At 41.4% G+C, this 24337-nt stretch overlaps 1 protein-coding gene across 5 annotated transcripts; it reads right to left on the reverse strand.

The window, feature by feature from the left end:
• Positions 1-2805: 2805 nt before the first annotated feature.
• On the reverse strand, positions 2806-22807 carry med25 (mediator complex subunit 25). 5 transcript variants are annotated; one of them, XM_073494964.1, is made up of 20 exons: positions 22684-22771; positions 21435-21584; positions 21291-21336; positions 21042-21166; positions 20818-20916; positions 20209-20329; positions 19883-20039; positions 18355-18479; positions 18129-18204; positions 17618-17880; positions 16207-16308; positions 12578-12660; positions 12431-12488; positions 12214-12321; positions 11441-11617; positions 6556-6672; positions 6269-6340; positions 5206-5376; positions 4968-5088; positions 3403-3590 (listed from the first exon to the last, which is right to left on the reverse strand). In XM_073494964.1, the coding sequence occupies exons 2-20, from the start codon at positions 21578-21580 to the stop codon at positions 3487-3489; spliced, it is 2271 nt and encodes a 756-aa protein (XP_073351065.1). In that variant the 5' UTR covers positions 21581-21584; positions 22684-22771; the 3' UTR covers positions 3403-3486. The 5 variants fall into 5 exon arrangements, with proteins under 5 accessions (XP_073351067.1, XP_073351065.1, XP_073351064.1 ...); XM_073494963.1 differs by having other exon boundaries at positions 6556-6669; positions 12578-12663; XM_073494962.1 differs by having other exon boundaries at positions 12578-12663.
• Positions 22808-24337: the final 1530 nt, after the last annotated feature.

Consider the following 24337-nt stretch of genomic DNA (forward strand, 5'->3'; position numbering starts at 1 on the left):
TAGGAGACTGTTTACTGAGGTAGTTAATCAGGTGAGAAGTAGGGTCATTTTCTCATAAGCTCACATACAATCAGACTCCTGTTTGTAACCAGTGGAGTCGCCCCCTGCTGGCCAATAGAAAGAACGCAGGTTTAAGGCACTTCCATGTTGGCTTCACTTTTCAGACTCAGAAACTTGGTCCATATTTTAGACAGTCAATGATCCTTATAGAGTATTTTCTAGTGATAATAAAAAATAATACATTATGATTTTAGCAGTTTATATACAGAACCTGAACACTATATTAAAGACTGGAGTTCTAGTTTACTGTATGTGACATGTGGGAATGTCCTCCTGATGATAATACAATTTGCCTTGATCTCCAGAGAAGATAGTTGCTGATTATGAGAAATCTACGGCATCTCAAAAATATTCATGACATTACACAAAATCATCTTAAAATTTCACACTTGCAAACCTGATCTGAAGTGAGGTTTGAGAAGTCAGTGAAGTTCGAAGTACTATTGTGAGGCTCAAACATTCTTGGCACACTTACTGAGTTGTGGTGGAATATCTACATTGTATCTGCGTTAGCAAGATTCAATTGGGAAGTTTCGGTTTTCATAAGGTTTGTTCTGTTTGACCATTTGACCCAGAATTATGGAAATGTGAACTTTTTTTTACTGCCTCAAGAAACAGAAAGAGCAGCACTTGTAGCCCAGCAGCTTGATTCACTCTTCATATTACAATGATGCCTTTCTTCTAATTCAGAGACAATAATAAAAGTCTGACATTTGTGAGAGAATCTTGGCAGAGCCCATTACCCATAGAAAACATGCTCTCTATATTTCTCTGGTTGTACAAGGCCCAGATGGCTTTGAACAGCCCTGCATCCCCATATTCCCCAGCAACCCCCACATGACACCCCAGGGGGGCACGATCTCCAAGCCCACAAAGCACATGTAGACAGCTGCCTCCACAATGGAGGCTTTGAACATTAGCCATTCAGTTTCAATTCTTCCATACTCCTCAAGAATGAAAGAAAAATCCCTCTGGGAACGAGAGGCAAGGCCGTCCTGAACAGGGACTTCAGCCACACATTCCCTGCTCACTCTCAGTCACAGCACATTCAGGTTTACCAGCTCCATCTATCGGACCTGATCCAACTCACTGCCAGATGGAGACCTGTCGGCAGCTCTGTCAAAGACATATGGATGTAGATCAGATAGTATGATTTGATCTTTCAGAAATCCACTACCAGAGCATCACTGGAGATTAGAGCAGGCAGGATGTTCTCTACAGAAACCCGCTGCAAGGTTGCTCCATCGTTGTCCCCATCAGTAAAACTGTGGATCCTGTCCAGGATCACATCCACAGACTTTGAGAAGGCTTTAATGCCAGAGGTCATGTAGGACAACCCTCTTATCATTCACATAAAACTTAAAACAGAGCGCCTGTTCCCACTCTTTGTCATCTTACATCCACCATCATTCGATGTCTGAGGCAATGGTACATTTCACGGTACTTCTGTGGATCCACTGGGAGAAGATGGATGAAATGGCTTGAGAGAATGACATGGGCTACTTTGCCTCATCTATGACCTAAATCTTGATGACAGAGGAAAATAATTCTGATTTTTTTCATATTATTGCCAAGCCGTACAAGATTTAAAGTGACAGTTACTTTTAAATCAATCGAAGTTCAATGTCTCGACTTCATGAGGGAGCAGTTTTCTGATGTCACACCACAGTGGCAGCACCCTTGTTTGCAGAATGACATGATTGCGTTGCATGATTGGAGGTCATTTTAGTCACCACCGTATTTACCCTTGCACTTCATCATATGGACATTTTTGCTGTTAATAAAAGTGATACTGAAAAACTTGTGAGCTCAGGCAGGCGCTAATAGCTCGATAGTGAGATAGAGGCAGATAGATGGAGATGGAGAGAGCATCAGTGAGAGAGAGAGACAGAGACAGAGAGAGAGAGAGTGAAGCTAAGCCGGGCTCCGAGGGCCGGCCACTGATTAAGGGATGGGAGGGATGAACACCAGCCACTGAGGGACTAGTGTCTATCTGTGTGAGTCCATGAGAAAGCGGGGCCGAGGAAAAGCTCAGAAACAAGAACCCACTGTCACGGTATCTTAGCAACCGTCTCTGTCTCCCAGGTGACAGGGACTGACATCACTTCCTGTTAGTGAGTGTGTGCATGTGTGTGTGTACACAATGTCCGAGCGTGTAAAAAAAGAAAAAAAAACCCTGCACAAATTGATACGTGAATGCGTCAGGAACGTACGTGCGAGGTTGAGAGAAGTTCACGTGTGTGTCTCGTGCTCGTGCACGGCCGGCTCGACTCTGCAGCTTCAGCACACCTGTCACTATCAGGTACATGACAGGAGAGTGCCGTCGGTGAGCAGGATTTAACTTGCACGCATCATTTGTGCACATGAATGCACGTTTAGAAAACAGACTGTGGGCATATATGTGGAGTCTCTGCCATGTGCGCATGCGGTCAGCCTCATTGTACGTTATGCCAAGGGAATCATGGCCAACTGATGCCATCTGGTAGGACTACTTGGCACAAGGGGACTCTCTATGGTTCCACGACATATTGGAGTAGTTAAAATTAACACTGTGACACTATTTGGCAGAAAAAGACACTGAACTATCTATTACCGTGTCTATTTCAGTCTCTCTCTCACCTTAAGGGTCCAAGCTGCATTCACACAGGAGGAAGCAGGACTGTGGAGACTTTGGCTGGCCGTCATCAGCACAGCAGCATCACGTGCAGGCATCAGCAGCAAGGATGATCAACATCTTCAGTCATCTATGCATCATCATTTTATTGAATCCTCATAAAACAACTTTGTCAATAATAATAAAAAAGAAATCTAACAGAAAAAATAACACTATTTCAGATAAAATGCAAAACTTATAGAAAAGGAGTTTCCAGAAGCGTAACATAGTTGTTTGGTTTGGCTTCATCCAGGATTAGCGTGCCGTCGGTTTGACCATTCTCATGAAAAACGAATGCTTGCATTGTCTGCCCCAAATTAACTTCAGCTGCTCAGTGCCGTAGAAACAGGAGAAGAAGAAGAAACTACTCATGATTCGTCTCTTAATTATGTCGAATATTTGTAATAAAGCAACAGAGTTGATGTATGTGCTCAAGTATGGAGCTAAATCGGGGTCAAATGTTTTGTACTTGAAAAAGTAAAATTTGAAACTGAAATTTCAAGTTTTGATCTTGAATTTTGAAAAATACATCAACGTATTCAAAATAAAAATAAATGTACAAAAAGTTTTTTCAGGTTAAAAATAATTATGATCAACTCTGGTAATTCTTTTGAATAAATCATTTATTTTCATTTTTCACTTTCATATGTTTTGATATTTGGGATCCTATTTCTTTCAGTCGCATGTTTTATCTTTTCAGATTCAGATCTTAGTTTTTTTACAGTTTCAAATCTTTTTTTCAGTTTCAGAGCTCCTGAGTCCACAATGTTCACTCAGATAAGGTCCATGAGGATTTCATCCTCCATCACACTGGAGACTTGGGGCATCCCGGGCTGCGGTACAGTGCCTCTTTGACCTCCAGACATCAGGATCTGACCTGCACACAGGGTTGGGAGTTAGGGAGCCGGGTGGAGAGAGAGAGAGGAAGATAGTGATAGGTAAAAGATACAAGTGCTATCAGGTTTTAAAAGGTTAAAGTTCACCCAAAAATGAAGAGTCAGTCATTATCAACTCACCCTCATGCCAATGGAAATACAGGTGAGGTCATTTTTGGGTGAACTGTTCCTTTAATCTTTAACTTTCTGTCACAAGCTACTTTCTAAATATAATAAATAAATAAATAATAATAAAGAAATTGACGTAGCCGAACATCAACTGTCATGTACAATAATATTTAAGTCGTGCATGGATGCACCGCCTCAAAAGTCTGGGATTTTTTAAGTCTTAATGTAAATGACTAAACATATTCCTGTGCTGTTTTGTCAGAAAATCAAACCTGAGCAGCACATGATGAGTAAACATAGACAAGGATTATGTGGATTGTTTTGGATGGATGGTAAAAAATGAACAAAAAAGTTCTGTATGCTTGGAAGATAGTGTGTAGTAATGTAGAAAAGGCATGTAAGTATGATAAAAAGAAATTAAAACACAACTGCTCTTTAAGGCCTTTCAGTCTCCATCTTTGGATGTCTGATGCTGCAGTTGCGTTGAACCAAAAAAAGGACTCGACTCCTGGGACTTTTCTAGCAACGCGAGTGTTTAGAAATTCTTTTAGCAGGCACATCCAAAATCTGCGCTGGCAGGACTCTGACGACACCTCTGCAGATTTACTGCAGATTTTAAACAAACAGGGATGCTGCTTCTAAAACTCAGCATTAACACCTCTCCACCCCCTTGTGCATGTTTATGACAGTCAAGTGTTGTTTTCGGTTAGCTTTAAGATCAAAGTTAGTGGCGCGGCGTGACAATATGTCAAAAATTAGGTTTACTGCAGAGGAACTGAGGCGGGGGTGGGGACATTTGTCAACATGGATAACTGCGAGGGATCGGGCAAAGAGTGCTGTTGTGTAAAGTGTGTCAGCACGTGGTGGACTACCTGAGGTGGAGATCTGAAGTCCCTCATGTTGATGATGGAATAAAATCTCAAATTCCAAAAAGGTCCAACTAAAATCTACTGAATATTTATTTCAGTCTTGTAGAAGTCATTTTAGGTTGTTTTTAAGTATTATGTTTGCTTTTTTTCCCCTCAAAAACAGTCTTTGTTATTTCAAATGAATGTTGTAAAATAAAAAAACATTGTGCTAAATATTTTCATTCTGGATCACCACCAAAGAAATCTGCAGATTCTGTTTGGGCCTGCCTTTTAGATATTAACTTGCAATGAGTACATTTCCAGATCTATATCCTCAAGTTTCATGTCTACTTGAGTCTAATGTCTGAACTCCTTCCACCTCTGTTGGGGGTGCTTGCTGACCTGCCAAGGGCTGCCTCCACTGGCCCTGCATTTGAGCCCCCCCTCCTGGTGTGGGATGGACCAGTTGCTGCCCTAAACCCTGGTGAGGCATCATTCCTGACATGTGAGACACTCCACCCTGCTGCAAAGACACAGAGACAGAAGAGCCACGTCAACCTCGACAAGAACAGCACTTACAGTCACTTAATAACCAATGAGACATGTGTTTGATTCACAAAAACATTTGTTGCGCTCTCACCGGCTGCTGTTGGCTGAGGAGGAGACTGCGGAGCTGTGGATTGGCTCCTGGGTTTGAGAGGCGGAGGACGGGACCCTGGGGCTGGCCTTGTCCGCTTTGTGCGACCTGGTTGGGTGGAGCGCCGCTGACTGGCGGCTGTTGGTTGGCTGGTCCGGCTGCTCTCATTGTCATCTAAAAGGAGAGTTTAAGATGTTTTACACCACATTCATATCATACAAGAAGACCGACAATTATGGACCGGTTATTTGATGAGAATACAAGGATTATCCCTGTAGATTTCCTGTAGTTGGGGTTAACTTTTTTACACTTGCAATAACTGCAAAATTCTGGCAAGTAGGCGAGTCCTGCCAGATCATACTTAGACTTGATTATCAGAGGGTGACCTGCAGTCTTTAAGGATAAACAGGAAAGGACAAAGTCTGTCCTTTCTGTTGGTTTTGTACATGTCACCTCATGCTCACTACAAACTTATGCATGCAAGTTGTCAATGAAATATGTTTTTTGTTCCTCAATGTCATGCTGCAAGAGGAACACAAGCCAACACATGCTGAGAGGAAATTGTCCACCAGCGTGATGCTGAGCAGTGGGATGGGAGTGACAGTGTGCGTGTTAATGTGATTTTTGTACATGTTTAATACAGTATTCCTAAACATGTGAAAAATGACAGGAAAGACTGGAACATCATTTAAATTCAATTAAAAAAAAGCAGCTTTAGTGCTCCAGACTAACTTTTCCCACTGGTGCTCCCAACTCCATTTAGGTGCAACTTATAATACATTTGAATTTAATTTAAAAAAGTTGAAATTGTTTTTTCTTGATCTAAACTAACTGCAAGAAAGATAAGTTGAAAAGTGCTGAGTATCAGGCACACTGGTGCAGTATATAACCCTGTGGTGGAAAATATACACTGTACTGATACATCTGCTGTGTGCTGATCTATGCAACTAAAATCTGTCACTGAATAATGATATAATACTTTACAGCACTTCAAATTTCAGCTAAGAACCAATCAATACCCTGAACACATGTTTCTTGAATGTTGAGAGGCTACTGCAGGTCTCACCATGTTGTTCTGCCTCTGCTGCTCCTCCATCATAGAGACCTGACTAACAGGGGGCATGCCCACCACCACAGACTGGACACAGGACAGATCAAAGAGAAGGAGGAGTGGGGGAGAATGGTGGAAGTGTGAGGGAAAAAAAAGGAGGACAGTGGAGGAAAGGGTTACCAGTAAGGCATGCAGAATTCAGCGGGCACCGGAGCAGTAAAGGTGTTGACAACAGGCCACGTGAGAGGAGAGCCGGTGTGGAGACACAGGCGGACATGCCAGCACCGAGTGGGTTTATTTACCTGCTGTTGGACGTTGCCGTGGGAGACAGGGATGGGGCCAGGCGGCCTGTTGAGGAAGTTCTGGTTGGGGGCGAGTTGACCGGCCTGCATCGGACCACCTCCACCGCCCAGCTGCTGCTTAGAGACACAGTGAAACAGCAATAAGTTTTCTAACAGCCTCATACATAAGAATAGAACGTTTTATCAGTTTTATTTATGGAGTCAGCAGGCACTCTTCTGCACCACTGTTCCGCTTCACCTCTGCACTCATTAACACCTTGAAGTTACCCAGTATAGATACTTTGTTTTTCCTCTTTCCTCTCTGTCATCTTTAGTTTTAAAAGGTCTTTTTAGATTTTAAATAGCTCTACAGAAAATGCATTCAACACCAAAGGTCTAATCCCCAAATCAGGTCAGTCCTACATGTTTGTGCATTTGTTGGATGAGTTCCACATGTGTGTCTAATGTGTGAGTTTAACTTTAAGGATCGGTTAGTGGTGGGTAATCTGGCAAAAAAAAAAACCCAAACAAAAACAAAATAATAAAAATCATGATCTATTTAATCGCAATCCACGATTTTAATTGCCTCAATTTGGAAATGCCCCTGGGGACAGTCGGACTTGAAGTAGCTTATGAATTTCTCCATTTGCACCATGAAAACACAACGCAGCGTTACAGACAGGGAGGTGTCACAATTTCGATTCTCAAATTGATTATCGATCGAAATGAGCTTTCAGTTTCTATCATTGAAATTAAAAGCAGGATCAGCTATCTCCCAGTATTTATATATTTTTTTCCTCTTCACAAACCCACTCCTACCTGCCATTTCAAAGACTACACCTCCAGCAGTCAGGTATCACTTCCTGACACTTCCTGTGTGTGGGAAGACGATCAACTGACCGGTAGCAGAGATCCTTATTGATTTATTTGGAAAGAGAGTGATATTGGGACAGATTTCAGAAGCTGAACTTTATAAGTGAACTTCTATCTTTTGTTGTTCATTGTTGAACATGATCAATCAAGATGCTGTTGTAAAACAAAGACAAAAAACTAAAAATCTTTCTCAAGAGGAATTTTTAAAAAGTAAATGACAGTTGTCAGGAAATAAAACCAATGGTCTTTACAAATCCAGATGGGAGTCTAACAACAGCTGAAAAAAGCGAAAAACAAAAAACTGAGACTGAGAAACTGTCAAGTCCGAACAGGCGAATTAAAGATTTGAATTTCTTTCAGGAAACATATTTTTCTTCCACTATTAAAAAGACCATTGTTTCATCTACCATTCTGTATGCACTTAACTGTGGTGACATTGTATATGTGCAAGCTCCTCACTGCACCTGGCACCTCAGTGCACTTACTCAAAGTCCTCCTTACAAACAGAATGAGTTGGAAAGAGTTTTTAATGGTGTTCTTAAGCACTTTGAATGATACTTGTGATCGTGTTTTCTTAATTTGTAACCACTGCTTTGTGTATGTAACTTGTGTGTAGTGAGTACTCATTCAGTAATGTAGTAAGAAGGTCTCCAAAGCTGAAGAGACCCTTCAATGTGAGTGACAGAAGACAAAACCCTCAGTGATTGTTTTGTGAAATTAAGTAAGTAAGGCAAATCAAACTCTGGATTTTTGCATGAAACTCGGACTGTGGATCTCATCCCACATCACTTGAACATGAAGAGCAAACTGACCAGCCTTCTTCTGAATAAATACATGTATAAATTCTGATGTTTGTATCGTCATAATGAATCTATAATATCTCCAGTCAACATATTTTGTGCATGTAATGGATGTTTGCTGTGCTAACAGCCCTGAGAGTGTTGGGTTAAAACCAAATATTCACTGCCTTTGTTCGAGAGTGTGCAGATGGTAAGTAAGCAAACACAAACAAGGATGTGATGATACACCAGTGGAGATTTAACTTCAAGCACCACCTGCTGAGGTGTTTGCTATTTTGGATTTCACAGTTTAAAACAAACTGAAGCTTGATGACTAAAGCTGCTCGTAAAATCTGGAGTGAATAAAGTCGTATACAATATCCATCCTGTGTTTAAACGGCGAGTAAAAAAAAAGAAAAAAAAGAGCAACCTGTTGCTTTACTTGGCGACAGATTCTGGAAACACACCTGTAAGGTTCAAAAATATATTCAAACCCAGGATTTTAATATTTACAATATTAATGACGTAATAATGCAAACTCAGAAATGTGTAATTTTTACATAAGTGAATAAAGAAGCTGTTCTCAGAGGAAAATAAGGTCCCCAGAACACTGTTTGAAGCTAGAAAGGTGGCAGGGTCCACAGGTTTATTCAGTGTATTCATTCATGAAAAGAAAGTTCACATATTTAGTTGGTTTTAGGCATAAATAAAACAATCCGTCAGTGAAAATCTTTCCTTTTCCCCAAAATCTGCACAGTGCTCCTTCAAAACTCTGACTCTATTTCACATTTAATTGCACGGTTCTGTAAAAAGGAAGAAAAAAAAAGCTTAAAAAGGCAAAATGTGAAACTGAGCTGTGGTGGCTTTTGTGAGGGAGAGACAGGGAGGAATAAAAGGTGTTTCATCCCTTCTTTAGGCACAAATTATTAACTACAGACTCAGATAAAAAATAGCGTGATGGAAAAAAAAAAAAAACACATTCACCCATCCATCTTGCTGAATCGGGACAAATCACCCTGGGATTGCGCTAATGCATGCTGTGTTTTCTGACCAACAATAACAGTGCAGCACACAGCTTTAGGTCTTTTGAGGGAACTAACAAATCGGCTGCCTCTTCCTCTCTTCTCCTCGTGGTGATTTATCTCCTGTCTTTAACCCAGTAACCTGTAAAATCCCGGATCGCGATTTAGGGCCTGCATCACTCTTTTCAGGGTAAAAACATTCAGTTTTGTCTTGGCTGTAAACAGAACACGCTGCAATCTCGTTCCCGAAGAATGCCACTCCAGGGCTTTGCGCAGAGAAACCTTAACTACTGGTCCAAATTGAAATTTTAATTACGTTAAGATTGCTGTAGCGCTTCCCTATTAGCAATGCAGCACTGAATATGTGATGATACACAAGAGGCAGAAAAAAAAAATCTTCATTACAATTTCATGTCTTCTGCCTTCTCTAAATGCCCCGATGCTCATACACACACGCTGCTTCGAGTTACATATAGAGCCAACGCGCTTTTGCGAAGACATAAAATTAGCAGGGTGGATAAACAAACGTTATCGCCGCTGATGACAGCAAACTGCGAGGAGAAATGTAATCGAAGTCATGTAAACGGGACAACAGGCTCAATTTTTAATGGAGACATACTGCTTCTCTGTGACTGGATGCTGCATTGTTTCAGAGGGATGCAGCACCCCCCCCACCACCCTTTACTGGATGCCAAAAGCTGGAGTAGAGCCCTGTGATGGAAAAGACGGCTAATCCAGAAGACACATTTTAAAATCACCCCTGTCTCCAGGGATGAAGATGAACAAAGACGGGAAGTGAAATTTTCATGTCATGTCAACAAGGCAACAGTGTTTGTTGCCTGTGATGAAGTCGGAGAAAAGAGCTAGTCTACCTTCAGTACAGAGGCTGGAGGGAGGGGGCTCGTTGTCTCCAGATATCCTTCTCCTGTCCCCTAAAGGTACGCACGGACAGCTTCTCCTACAGCGTGGCTCATGTAATGTTAACATCTGGGGAGGCCGAGCTGAAAAATTCATATCTACCCCAGTTGTTCTTTGTTTAAAGCTGAAATCCACGACTTTCCACATTTTTTCATAATATAGCAAAGATGGCGGAGCAGTAAGTGTGAATATTCTGTTTTGTATTTTGAATATTCAGTAGAGTGAAATGCCATCAGCTGACAAAGTAACATGAGTGTATTTTTAACTGCTGTGATGACTTTACACTGCACGGGTATTGTAAAACAAGAAAGGTCTAATAGGGCTAGGGCTGGAACTTATAATTACTACAGTATTGATTAATCTGCCGATTATTTTTTTTAAAGTAAAGAGCAAAAACAAGCTCTCTAAAATTGTCAACACTGCAGGGAAGGTGACTGGCAAGTCACAAAAACAACTTGAGTTTAGATAAGTGTAGATATCTCATACCCACTGAACTGAGTTTGACTTGCTACCATCTGGCCTTCGACTCAGCATCCCAAAGGTCAGTGGGAACACATAAGAATATATTTAATGGTATGCTGTGTTATGTGTAGTGCATATACCTTTATGCACTTTGGGAGAAGCCAAAGGGGAATTTCCACTGAGATGGACAATAATAAATCAATCTAATCTGATTTAATCCAATAGATGTACTAGGTAAAAACAGAGACAAATTTAAGCTTTAAGATTGTTTTGGGTGCTGTAGTTTAGACAAAAAACTTATTTTCATTGATATACACTCAGTGGTCACTTTATAAGGTGCGCCTACACAATCTATTGCAATTCAATACAACAGCTCAGAAACAAATTCTACCTTTGCAACATTTATAATGCTCAGTTTGTGGTGATAATGTAATCCTTTGTTTACCCTGAAGTCATAGTCAAAGGTGCTGTTGTACAGGACTGTTTTACATTGAGATATCTCTCATGTTTTTGTTGTTTTCATTTACATACACAAGGTACAGTACAGTCTACTTGACTTCAGCAGGAATAAAAAGGTGTGAGTGCAACAGTGAGCTAATGTTGCAGTAGGAATTTAGCTACTGCTAGCCCCATTAGCCGCTGCTAGAAAGAGAGACGTTAGTGGCTGCTGTGAAGATACTGGGCTCGCTTAAATGAAATGTCAATAACAATGCACCTTAATGCCGTAAACAATGCACCTCAATTCCCGGGTGCTCCTCAATAATGCCTTCTCATTATCACTGCCTTTTGGTCCCCCCCTCCCCACACCACACCACACATAAACCTTCCTCTCTCCCCACTGGCTCCACTCACCGCTCTGTGCTGCTGGACCTGCTTGTGGTTGGTGATGACTTGCCGGATGCCGTTAACGAAGCCGCTCTGGTCGTTAGGGATGAGGCCCATGAATATTCTCTTCTTGGATGAGTAGAGCAGCATTAGCACCCGCACTTCACAGGGCGACGTCGTGTGGGGGAAGTGGACGCAGCCGGCCTGCAGGGAGGGTCACAGGGCAGATTAAGACCTTGATAAGGGACTCTGGCGTAATTATAGGATGGGCACGAGCTCGGGGACATAACCTACTCCTGAGCTCTTTTGCCCAATCAAACATATCGGTTTTAAAAATTGAATCCAAATAGTTTTAACTTGATTCGTTCTGTGCTTTCTCTGGGCTGTAAATCAAATTCAGGCAAAGAGGCAGAGCTCAGCTGGACTGATTCTATTAAAGCCTCTACTATTTCTCACTGGTATTACCTGACTAACAATGCACCACACTGACAAAACCACTATAATTACGCTAATGGTACTGAATCAAGACTAAACAACACAAGATTTTGTCTGCAAAGCATGTTTAAAATCACATTATCTTGCCTGACAGTGACTAAATGTATGGCCTGGAACCCCCTCTAGAGTCTATAGTGCAACACTGCAACTCAGCCTCATGAACTAGTGGACAGAGGAGGGACCTGCACTCACTTGCCACTCAGGGAAAATGTATTGAGGTGCACTGAATGATGGATGGGTTTGGGGACGAGCCAGAAAAAACAAGTTTTAGGCTCAGGGAAAGGTAGAGTGCTTAAAGAACTTACAAAACCACTGGTCATAATGCGGTACAGCCCTTTCAGCGACTCCATGTCTTTGTTGGTGAACAGAAACTGAACCATTCGAGAGTTTCGGAAGAGGTGACCTAAGGTTGTCTACGGAAAGAATGGGCAAAGAAAGACTTAGTTATGCACCATTCATAAAAAAGAGTCAACACAACACTTTCACACTCAAAAATAAAAGCCGGCCAAAAAGCGGTCTCACCAGTAGCTGCTGTGGAATCAGCTGCATGATGAGCTTCTGTGGCCACTGGTCTGTGTTTCTGGTTAGACACACAACGGCAGCGTTGAGCAGTGAGTACAAAAAGCCCACTTTTTACAACAGATAAAAGTGGTTTAATTGGATACTCACAGATTTTCCCCTTGGTTAACGTGCACCTGACATGGCAGAGAACGCGTGAGTTTGGTGGTTGAGTCCATGGAAGAGGGTTTAGGCTTCTGTGGGGAATAATACAGTGAGATAGGAGAGACACAAAAAGTAGTGCATCGTTAGAATTCAAGTATGAAGAACACCTTGAGGAGCACATGAAAAATAATACTTTTCTTTTCAATTCAACAAGGTACTCAAATATCTAAAAGTTTACATTACAGTACGGGTACAAGGACAGGATAAAATGACATTTAAAACACACCACAGAGGGTCTCTCAATCAAAACAAAAAATGGAAGTAGTGTGGGATCATGGAAGTTGTTGTCGTTTTCTCTGGGTTTGAAGGTTATTGAAAACACTTGGGATAATGTAAATACATAACTCCAAAATACAGGACTAAAATCTAGTCGGTTTAGACAAGAATTAAGCTGAAGAGTTATTTGAGTTTTGTTTGTCTTGTGCATGCACACAAGGACGCACGTGCAAGCAGGTGAGGCAACACACACTCCTGCCAATTGCTTGGAATTCTTCGACGCATCTACAGGAGGCTTGTAACATAATATGCTGCATGCTCCAGCGAAGGAAGAGGAAGAAGGCTTAAATGGTAAATAGACTTGCATTTCTATAGCGCTTTTCCAGTCTACTGACCGCTCAAAGCGCTTTACAACACCTGTCACATTCACCCATTCACACACACATTCATACACTGATGGCAGAGGCTGCCATGCAAGGTGCTCAAGGATTCGACATGCAGCCGGGGGAGCCGGAGATTCGAACCAGCGACCTTCCGATCACTACGACCCGCTCCACCTCCTGAGCTACAACCGCCCCTTAAAGAGGTGCTGCACACTTCAACATGTTTTTTGAGCTGTAAACTTAATTATATGACTGTTTTCTCATGAAACTCATCAATGCTGGTGATAAAAGGAGACTCCAAATGAATGTCCAAGCTCAGATTCAGGCGACATTTTCACTTTTTCACACTTAATTCAATGGAAATTTGCTTTTTCTTTCGTCTACATGTGTTTACTAAATGTCTTATAAGGGCAGAGGAACTGCCTGATCACAGGGTGCATCGGTGGCTGTTGTGATCCATTGGTAGCCATTAAACTCCTGGCGAGGGCTGTGTTCACACTCGCCCATTATAAGCCCATTATTTCCAACGGAGAGAGCAGCTGTGCTCGTGTGTCCAACAGGATTGACAGTAGGTGGAAGTTAGGCCTCATTCACACCAAATCAGGGATTGTTTAGCGGTGTAGGGAGGACACAACAGGGAGGGGAATCATTGTTTTGTCAGTGAACGCCACCTGGATAGCTGTTTTTGGGTCCGAACCTACATGAATTTGCTTGATCTGTTCAATCAAAGTGAAGGAGGTGCAGCTGAGGAGGGTCAGGTGTTTTTAAGTCTCAGCTAAGGATTCCTTCCAACCATCTCTGGGAAAAAAACAACTGCTGAACACAAAAGGGAAGACCCAGGGCATGCTGGGGGATTATATCTTCCAGCTGGCCTTGGAGCAGTTGGAAGATACTGCAGAGAAAAAAAAAGGAGATGTGGGCAGCCCTGCTCACCCTTTCTGCCATCGTGACCCCAATCAGGACAAGCAATTAAAAATGGATGGATGGATGGACTTTTAAAGACCTGCAGATAACCTGTTCCTTTGCAAAATGTCAAGAGTGAAAGAAAAAAAAGAAGTACTTTCTAAGCGCATCGATATGGCAACCCCACTGGGGGAAGCCAGCACTCTTCATCTTCAGGACATCAATACAGGATCAATGATCAATCAATCACATATTAGTCAGACCCTCTGTAGTCCCTATGCTATCCATTACAAATGTATTGTGCTCGACTTTCTGTGCAGACAAATGGGTCGTTCATTTCCAGGGAATGAAAGATGTAGACAGCTATTAAACAATCCTACATCTACCTTAAATTAGTGGTGGATTAAAAAAATAATGTTAGCATAACCAATCTGAAGAGTCCTTGTTTCAGACAACAAAATCTTTCAAGAATTAATGGATTGAAATTCAGCCAAAACAGAAGGAACCATATTGATAACACTGTCCTCAAAGCAAGAGCCAGCCAAGTGTGCTGGCATCCCTTTGAGAGTTTTTATCAACAACCATTTCTTCAAATGAGTTTCAGTGTCTGTAGTGTAATTCTCCGCAACATTACAGACTACTCCAGAGGAGAATCACTTACAGAGTTGAAAGCTTAATGAGTGAGCTGGAGGTGGAAATGGCAGATTAAGAGCAATGCTTCATGCTCCTAATCTGTCCACTCAGGTTGTTTGCAGCTGCACATGCTCACACTTTTATTCCTGCCCATTTAACTGACTTAGATAATTTTGACAAACAGAAGAGGGAGGACGAGACTGGAGTCGATACAGGTGATTGATCCGAGTCCGTCCACCAAACACAAACACTTGAAGGCCTCCCGTCTGTGGCATAAAAGCCATTAACATCCTTTTTCCTGGCTCAGCACTGCCACTGTAAACTAAATCGATTTGACCTTGGGCTCAACAAATTGTTGTAGGACGGTGAAATGATGTGCAATTAATCATACCGTAGAACAATCAATGACAGGTGGTTATTAAGACTTACAACAGTGATAGGTCTTAGACAGTGGTGATGATCACAAGTTCGGTGATCAGGTCCTGCTGGATTTAATTCCAACTGTCTAATACAGACCGATTTGCAGCTGGGATATCAGGCCAGCAACTTTACTAAACCAACAATTAGATATTTTTGGGAAACACACTTATTCCCTCTTGCAGAGCAGATCGATACCATGCTCCTATCTGTGCAGAACACATAGAAACTGAAGCCGGTCAGCTTATCTTAGCATATAGACAAGAAAAAGGTGGAAACAGCTTTGAATATTGGCCATATGAAAGTCAAGTACAAGATCCATTCATCCAGCGCGACTTGTGTGTGTAATCAGTCTTTGTGCAGCTTCATACTCTATTGCCTAAAGGCTTGCCCTTTCAAGGATTTCTGGGACAATACTTCTCCAAATGTGTTTGGAAGGCAGACCGTCACTATTTCTGCACATAGAGTGAGGTCAAAAACACTAATTATTGAAAAACAACATGCGGTCAGAGCACGGGCTGTGATGGGGACAGAGCTCGCCGAAGGGTGCACCGCTACGTCCTGCAAAACCACGCCACACTGAGAAAAAACACGTTCACATAAACCCCTGACAACCACAACTTGTTCCCACCAAAAACAAAGCTACAACTTCCAAACACAGATACCAAAGTTTTTTTAAAAAAAAATAAGATAAAAGAGTTTAATAACATGAACTCTACATGTGCTCATATGTACACTTTGTTTTATTTGGCCTAAGCTAAGCCTGCTATTTTTGCATGTTTCCAGTATTTATGCTAACCCAAGCTAACCAGCTGCTGACTGTATCCGTATATTTAACAATCTCCTCATCTAATTCTCGCCATGAAAGCAAATAAGTACATGTCTCCGGACTAACGTTGGAAACCACTGAACTAGGACGGCTTTCACTTTTTAATCCTTTATGCTAGTTTTGTGTGGGGAAAAAAGACCAGTTCAGATTCAGTTGTTAGTACTGTAAGTCATTCACACTTTACTGAGCGTTACCTCTTGCCACTCCAGAACACCGGTCCACGCTATAATCTTATTGGCCACACCTTGCTGCTGTCCAATCGGATTTGCATTGACTTGAGGTCCAGACACACCAGGCTGTCAGGAAGATAGAGGTGGAGAAGATTACATGTGGTTAAGTCAGAGTCAGAAATACTTGTGAATTCAGAGGGGGAAGAACACAGGGACTAGTAGATGATTTCATAGATTTACTAATATAAAACATGTATTTTTGTCGAGCTGACTGAACTAGATCGTCATAAACTATTAGATTTGGCTAATTTTAGAAAATTGAATTATATTAACCAAAGCATGTTTTACTACTTAAGAAAGAATTAATGAATGAACTGGAAAACAGACAAAAACAATGACTGTACCCACAATGATTTCCAGGGAAAAGGGAACGCCGTGTGTGTGGTTTTGATCTGTTAGTAGCGCTAACATTTAAAATTCATTTTGATATTAGACTTCAGACAGTGTGTTCGTCTGCAAATTCAGCCCCAGGCTGCTGGTGCCACAGCGTCGCAGATTAAAGTCTTGGTTGCATTATTTCTAACTTACATTTGAAAATATCAATATGGCTTAAACATTGATAGTGTTTACAGCAGGGTGAGAAAAGCAAATGAAGTCCTCAGTTGGGTGCCGTGACGTTATTCAAACACCACTGAAGGGTGGCTACGATAAACTTACAGCAAGGAACTACAAATCAAATAAGAGGTAACAGCAAAAATGTAGCATTAAAGGAGCCAGTGACCAATCAGAAACAAGCTATCCAAAAGGTGACATGTTCAACCCATGTTTCCCTACTGCTGGTGACTTGTGTTGAGCCCTCCCATTTTGACTGTGTTCAAAATTGACAAACACTGTGGTGGGAGAAGTATTCAGAGCCTAAGAATTAAAACTAAAAATAATAAAATGTTTTTGTCTCGTTGTGAATCTTGGGTCTGAACTTGGCTTACAACTAACTAATTAACAAGTTATATCTCGTTTGTTTAATCTGTACAGAAACAAAAGTGTAAAAAGGACAAATATTGTTTTGCGGTTAATAATTTACCAGAGTGTTTCTTGGCCAGGCACAGTGACTTCCTTAAGTCTCTGCTTACATAACCCCACCAAAAAAGACCTTAACTAAAAAAAACCCACTTCCATTCTTTGTGCTAGGCTAAGCTAATCACCTGCTGGCCTTTTATTTAACAGACAGTTATTAGAGTGGTATCGATCTTTTCATCTCACTCTTGGCACAAACGCACATATGTGTATCTTCCAAAAAGCTGAACTATTCACGTAATTGCTGTGTTTGCCATATTGGAAATGGACTGTAACTGGATATACAGGTCACTAAGCTGCTGAAGTGGAAAACCCCAGTGGTAAAGGTGTTGCTGGTTTTATTTTGATTATCATAACTCACCATGTTGGGCTGTGCTGAAGGCGCCGCGGACTGATTCGGTGTGGGTTGCTGCTGAGGCGGGGCCTGCGGCTGCTGATTGGGTACAGGCTGTCCTGGGGGCGGGACTGGCTGCTGCTGATTTGGAGTAACTTGTTGCTGTGGCATCATGGGCTGCGTTGCTGTAGTGACCGTTGATATGCTGGGCTGATTGAGCTTCACCCCGGGGACTGATGGGATGGTTGGCTGACTGGTGAACGGAGCACCTTGACTGACCATTCCTGGGACTGGAGGAAGGAGCGGGAACATAAGAAAACAGATACAGAACATTGCTTGAAAAATCCATTCTGACCTTTACACTTATTTTTGGTAACTTTAATTATTAGTAATCTAAAGATCCTGTTATTATAGATCCCTCAAGATGAGAGCAAAAAATCTGTCTTACTTTAATATTCAACAGTCAGACTTAAGAGACTAAAAAGCTCAGCTAACATAAATTGTTCACAAAGGCCCACAGAGTCCACCAGTAACTCACAACGACTCTTCTGGTTGTTGGCTGCCTCCACGGCCATCTGTGCAGCCACCTGAGCAGCAGTCATGGGGGGGGGATTCTGTCAGTGAGCAGATTAAAGGAAGACAATGCGGGTGAAAACGTTTTAGGGGAAAGAACATAAACACCGCTGTCTGAAACGGAGCCAAAAGCAGGCGGCAGGAATTAGTCTCCAGGCAGCCTTACGCTGTGTGGCTGCTGTCCCCATTACCTGATAAGGGTGGGCTGTGTTAATGGGTGGAGGGGCCTGTGAAGCTCCACCAAGAGGTTGACTGACAGGCAGCGGCTGAGGAGGGAGGACAGGTTTGAGCGGCCCGGGTCCTCCACCTAAGGAAACTGGAGACAGACAGTGGGATGAGCTTAGAGTTTTTACACAGTTCTAAGATGCGCATTTACTCCCACGGTGGGAGTAAAATAGTGTAGTGCTTTGCTAAAAGTGAAAGAAAAGACATATTTAACAAGGAATTCACTCCTACTCACAGAAAAGTGCAGGAATAACCATTATGAATAGCTCATAAAGTTGTTATTTACAACAGCTTTAACTACGGCAAACTAAAGAATGACTTCTCATGATCCATAACATCATCTTACAGTGGAAATGAGTGAAATTTTTAATATCTCCAAAAGACATCAACACATGTGAAATTAGAAATTCATATCTTGCAACTATACTAGTAAAGATGTGATTATAAGAAACTGGCCAGAATTAAACAAAAGCAATATCAGACTGGAGGAAAATGTGCTGCTGGTAGAGGAGGTATCTCAAAGAAAATGCAATAATAGGAAAGGAATTTAGCACCACAGCGATGCATGGAAAGAGATAACATTAATGCCGGCTTTACTCTTGTCATCTGCCAGTGCTGACGAATGCAAAAAAAAAAAGAAAAGAGAAAGTGGTGTAACATCCTATCAAAGGTGTGTCTGGAGATAAGAAGCTTACAAGAATGCAGCTGCTACAACTGAGAAACTGTAAACCTGAACTGCACTATTGTTGATTATAAACAATTTTATACTGTACCAGCATTCCAAAACTGTCTGAGAAGGTGTGTGCCTGTCTCTGTCTCCATAATGTCAGGAAGTTGGGAATTATTTATGTAGTATGTATTATTATTTTTGTCTCCTCGTCTCCTACCCGTGACCTGGAAATCAATCACCATATTGAGATCCATATTGTGACCTCATAGGGGAGGGACTAAGATGCGAGGAGAGGAAGAATAGAGGATGTACAAGCTGGAAGAGGGACTGGTATCTCCTAGTAAAGTTTTTATGGCTAACCTGTCCGTCCAGCAGACACAGAGCAACAACAGCTTTCATTTGGACAGGATACAAGTCCATAACACAGACCCCTGTTTTCTGTGGTTTGGTCTTCACTAACTCCTTAAAAAAAATGTCTTTTCAGCTGCTAAACATTCAACATCTTCACCAGCTACTCGCAAACGCTGTTTTTTGCAGGGCATAACTTCTGGGTTGTGAAGCAAGTATCTACTGCCAGCTGTAGGGTTTCGTGATAATGTTCACTGTTAATGGCATTGATGAAGAAATTTACTGTAACCACAAAAAATGTGCTTATTCAGGATAAGATGAGATTTCAAACTGAAGGGCTACAATCATACAGTAAGTATTGTTAAAATTACCCTCACAGTCTAATGCAAATCTATTTCTTTCAGAAGACATTTGAAGTGATTTGGACAGAGTTGTCTGAGCTCACAGAAAACAAGCTGTTAAAAGATGTCTCTCACCAGGAAGCGAGATGCCTCTGACAAGGACCATGTGGAAGGGGTCCTGACTGTAGTCTGGATGGGGTTCAACTGCACCTCCAACTGGAGACGCTCGCTCAAACAAAGCTCTTAGTGCGGGCAGTTTCCGAGGAGCCACCACTGAGAAGTGAATTCCTCTCTGAGAAGAAATATGAAGAAGAAACATATTCAGTAAAACACGTTCCCTTTGCTTTTTTCAGTGAGTCATATACAAATATCATTGATATAGCTTCATTCAAAGGATAATTGTGACAAAGATTATGACACAAATAAGTTGTGTATAAGTTGCAATATCAGTGATAACTCACATCTCTGATGATTTTGACCAAGTTGTCTGCTGTGCAGCCGGTATAGCTGACACTCTCCACAGCAGGAAGCAGATATGGAGGAGAGTTACACAGCAGCACACACACCTTGTGGGTTTGACCTCTGGCAAAGTTAGACAGAGAGAAAGCAAAGAGTTGAGATTTCCATCACTGACAGCGCCCCTGTAGGAATAAATTACTGATTGATTTGTTAAGTTATTGAGGAGTTTTTTCAAAAAACTCACATTCAATGCAAGAATTTGGAGGATATTTTGTTTATTATGACCAGACTATGGAGGGCACCAGAGGAGCTACAGGTCAAACACATCCATGTTGGCTTCATCACTCAGTTGCCACTTCAAGAAGCCAAAGTGCAGTCTGTAAATTTGTTTACAGCTGCTTAAAATAAGACTCAACGTGTGTATTTTAATGGTGTACTTGCCATTTATGGGCTGAGCTACATCACTGAGGCAGTACTTTGCCATTACCAAGCATAAAAAATGACAACAATGTTGTCCATTAACACGGGTCTTTCCCCACACGCTACCAAAGATTTAATTACTTTATAATGACCAAACAGGAGCAATAGTAAAGTGATTTTACTTTACTTACATTTGCTCCCTCATCTTCTTAAAGTCATCAAAGAGCTGCAAGGCCACAGAGAGTCCCTCTGCAATCAGACTACAGCTTTCTGCTCCACCTCCCATAAACCTTGGTGGAAAAAACACGATAATTAAATATTTGCAAAAACATACAGTACTGTATCATTTATCTCTGTTATGAGAAAAAAGGCAATAAGAATCCACGAGAATGTCAAATTTGTAATAATCACTCACTGGATGCTGTCGATCCACGAAACAAACTCAAAGGCAGAGCTGGTTGGTGCGTGACACTGGACATATGACTCTGGAGCGCAGTCCACTGTGTTGAACACCACAAGACCATACTGTGTCCCTCCATACTAGAAGGACAAATGAAACAGGGGAATGTTTGTATTAGCAATATTAAAAAAATGTTTTCCCGAACAATTATTCTCTAAAAACTTTGCCCCAAAGAATGTGAATTCAAACATAAAAAACACTCACATCTCCACCAAAATCTGTTTCTGCTGGGGGCCCTCCATTGAAATATCTACAGGAAAAAAAAGAAACCAATAGAGGCTTTTAGACATAAGAACATTAATAATAAAGGAATAATTTAGCAAATGAGGGGTCTTTTAGCACTCTTACTCAATAGCTGGAAGTATGTAATTTTTCCTTAAAGATTCAAAGTAAGGTCCAAGATTTGCCGTCCCTTCGATGACAAACACCACATCAGCCACCTGGTTGGTCCCAGGCTTAGTGGACGGTTCCATGAGTGCCGAGCCTGCCACCATGGATCTGGACAAGAAGAGGGGACAGATGTAACTTAATTATGTGAGAGACCTCCATGGCTAATCTACTGCAGGACCAAGAACTTTACATTCATTTCAGGTAAAGTTCATACATTGTGTGTTTCTTTAAAAAGCATTCAAAGGCTCAAAACTACTTATTGCTCTGAAAAACTGCAATTATATTGGTAGGTGCCATTATAGTAGGATACAGAGAAACACATTCAAGTCGTAACGTGACTTTGCTTTGGTTACTTTTCTCTATCCGTTAATAATAACATGTACATAAAGCATCACACATGTAGATAAAGGACACTTTCAACAATCGATCCGCTCTTATTCCTGCAACATTCATCCGACATATTACGCTGGTGAGAAAAAAGCGACAATGAACCACTATAAAAGCTGAACTCCTATTAAAAGAAGCACTTAGGCTGCACGATATGGTAAAAAAAGAAATTACAATTGCAATTCTTTTTGACGAATACTGCTATTGCACTATGATTCACGACTAGTGGGAATGAAAATATTCATTTCCAATGAAAAAACTAATAAAATCATGATGATGTGAGTGTGACACTTGTTTGGGTCTATACCAAACACACATGTTTTCTTACATGTAGAGAACAAGATGTGTAGCACCTGTACAGTACTACAGTCTCTTTCAGTTTCTTCTTTACCAAAAGATTGCAGCTTCTTGCGATATGGGTATTGCACTTGACAATATTGCGATTACCATTACAATTCTAGCTAACAAGCCCTGTGTGTTGCCTCAAGTTCTGCTGAGAAAATAAGAAGTTAGCTAGCTAAAGTGATGTGCTATTTGGCTAGCCTGGCTAAGAAGTTGATATTATCCAACCTAACTCAATACTAAATCAAAACAATCATCCCTGACTGACAGTATCAGCCCACTTCAGTGGCCCGGTAAGCTAAAAAGCATGCAAACGAAAGTAAAAGCATTCAGAACAGCTAAAACAACTGAGCTGCACAGAGCTTTCATTTAGTGCTAGCAATGTAGCATGAACGTCAATAAGCGGTTTAAGCTAACATGGTGGAAAATAACCTGAACTAGCCAACCGCCATCTTGCTAGAAAGTGATGCGGACGGACCTGGTGGTATGCTGCCGTCAGTCGAAACGCAGGATCAGTTGAACACAAATACAGCATGAAAATCAGCTTGAATTAGCTTGAACTCGTCACTCTACAGCACTGCTAGCATAACATGGATGTATTTGTTGTATTTTTGCCGGAAGTGACAAGCAGACCCGCCCACAAATGTGACGTCACGACCATCTTCTTCGTCGTCACGCCCCGGGGTGGAGTGCTGCCCCCTTCGGGTCAAGCTCATGTTGGTCGCCAACGTATTATCATCGCACAGGTAAGGTGAGGAAAACTCATTTGTTTACCGAGGCAATTAAAATGGCTTATTATACATCAAATCTATGCGAGATACAGAGGAAAATATAAGGCATCACAAAAAACACAAAATGGGGCACCCAAGTTGTGCAGTTACACTTACAAGATATGTATGTATTCAACAAAGATGCTATTTACACCCTTTTCCAAGGTAAATTCTTTACTGTAGCTGCTAAGCTAAAGGCGTTAGCACACAGCCCGTCTGAAGTTTGACCACATGCCTCCAGGGTGTAAATAATGTCTTTTCAAATCAATGGGGTGGTGTATGTTTTGACCAGTCCAAATTATTAAAAATAATAAAACAAAATATTAAAAAATAAAATCAGTGAAACCTTAATATATATCTAATAAAATATTTGCCAATTTATCAATTTTCTTTCAATCTAAGTTGTGTTTGTATAAACTTTTTGGTGGTTTAATTTAGTAGAAAACATTATATTTTATAATGTGTTTTATGTGTATTATTCTTTGTTTGTATTGTGCTCTTTGTATGCAAAAATAATAACTATATATATATGTCAGATGATTATCTTGAAGTAAAAAGTACAGTATTTCTCTCTGAAACATAGAGGGGTCAAAGTGGAAAGTAGCAGGAAAACAAAAGACTCAAGAAAAATGCAGGTACCTCGGATTGGCACAGTTTTTGGATAACAATTGTTAAAAAATAGGCCAAATTACAAATTCTGACAGCCCGACTGCACCTAATTAAGACGACAGCCTGATATTCTTAGGCAAAACTAAGCTTTCTATTTATTCTTGTGCGTCCAGAGGAGTTCGGTTTATTCAGAATCTGTGGCTGCATTCCTGCTGAGCTACCTGCAAAACAAATGCATCCCCTAGAGTCTCACGTGGCCTCACTGAAGGCATGAGGCCATCACTGAATATTATCCTGGCCAAAACCTCTTCACCTCACTCCTTGCGAGCGCTCCGCCAGTCATGAGAAAGGTCATCTGTTATTGTATCTGCCTCAAATCCATCTAATGGCTATCCTGAGGCAGAGAGAGCAGCGGGCCAACAGACAGCCTTCTTTGAGAGTACAGTAAAAATCTGAAAATCCTGTGTGTGAAAGCACCCGCATCACACAGTCGGCTCAAGATCATGTTCAGATTTGTCCGATAAAAATCAAACATGTTTGATTAAACCGTGGAGCCGGGGCAGGTCTGATAGTCGGTCGGGATGGGAGAGATTTTAATCATAAAGCTGAACATGTTCCAGGCACCGCGTGAACAGCAGCAGAGTCGATGCTGCTAGAAGACCTGCCAGACTCCAGCCCCTCCTGAATATTAACCTTCAGCATGTTTCTTGCAGTGAGCACACTGAAAGTTTGAAACATGCACTTCAAAAAAAA

Source organism: Pagrus major, chromosome 23, assembly GCF_040436345.1.
Source record: "Pagrus major chromosome 23, Pma_NU_1.0".
Lineage (NCBI taxonomy): Eukaryota > Metazoa > Chordata > Actinopteri > Spariformes > Sparidae > Pagrus > Pagrus major.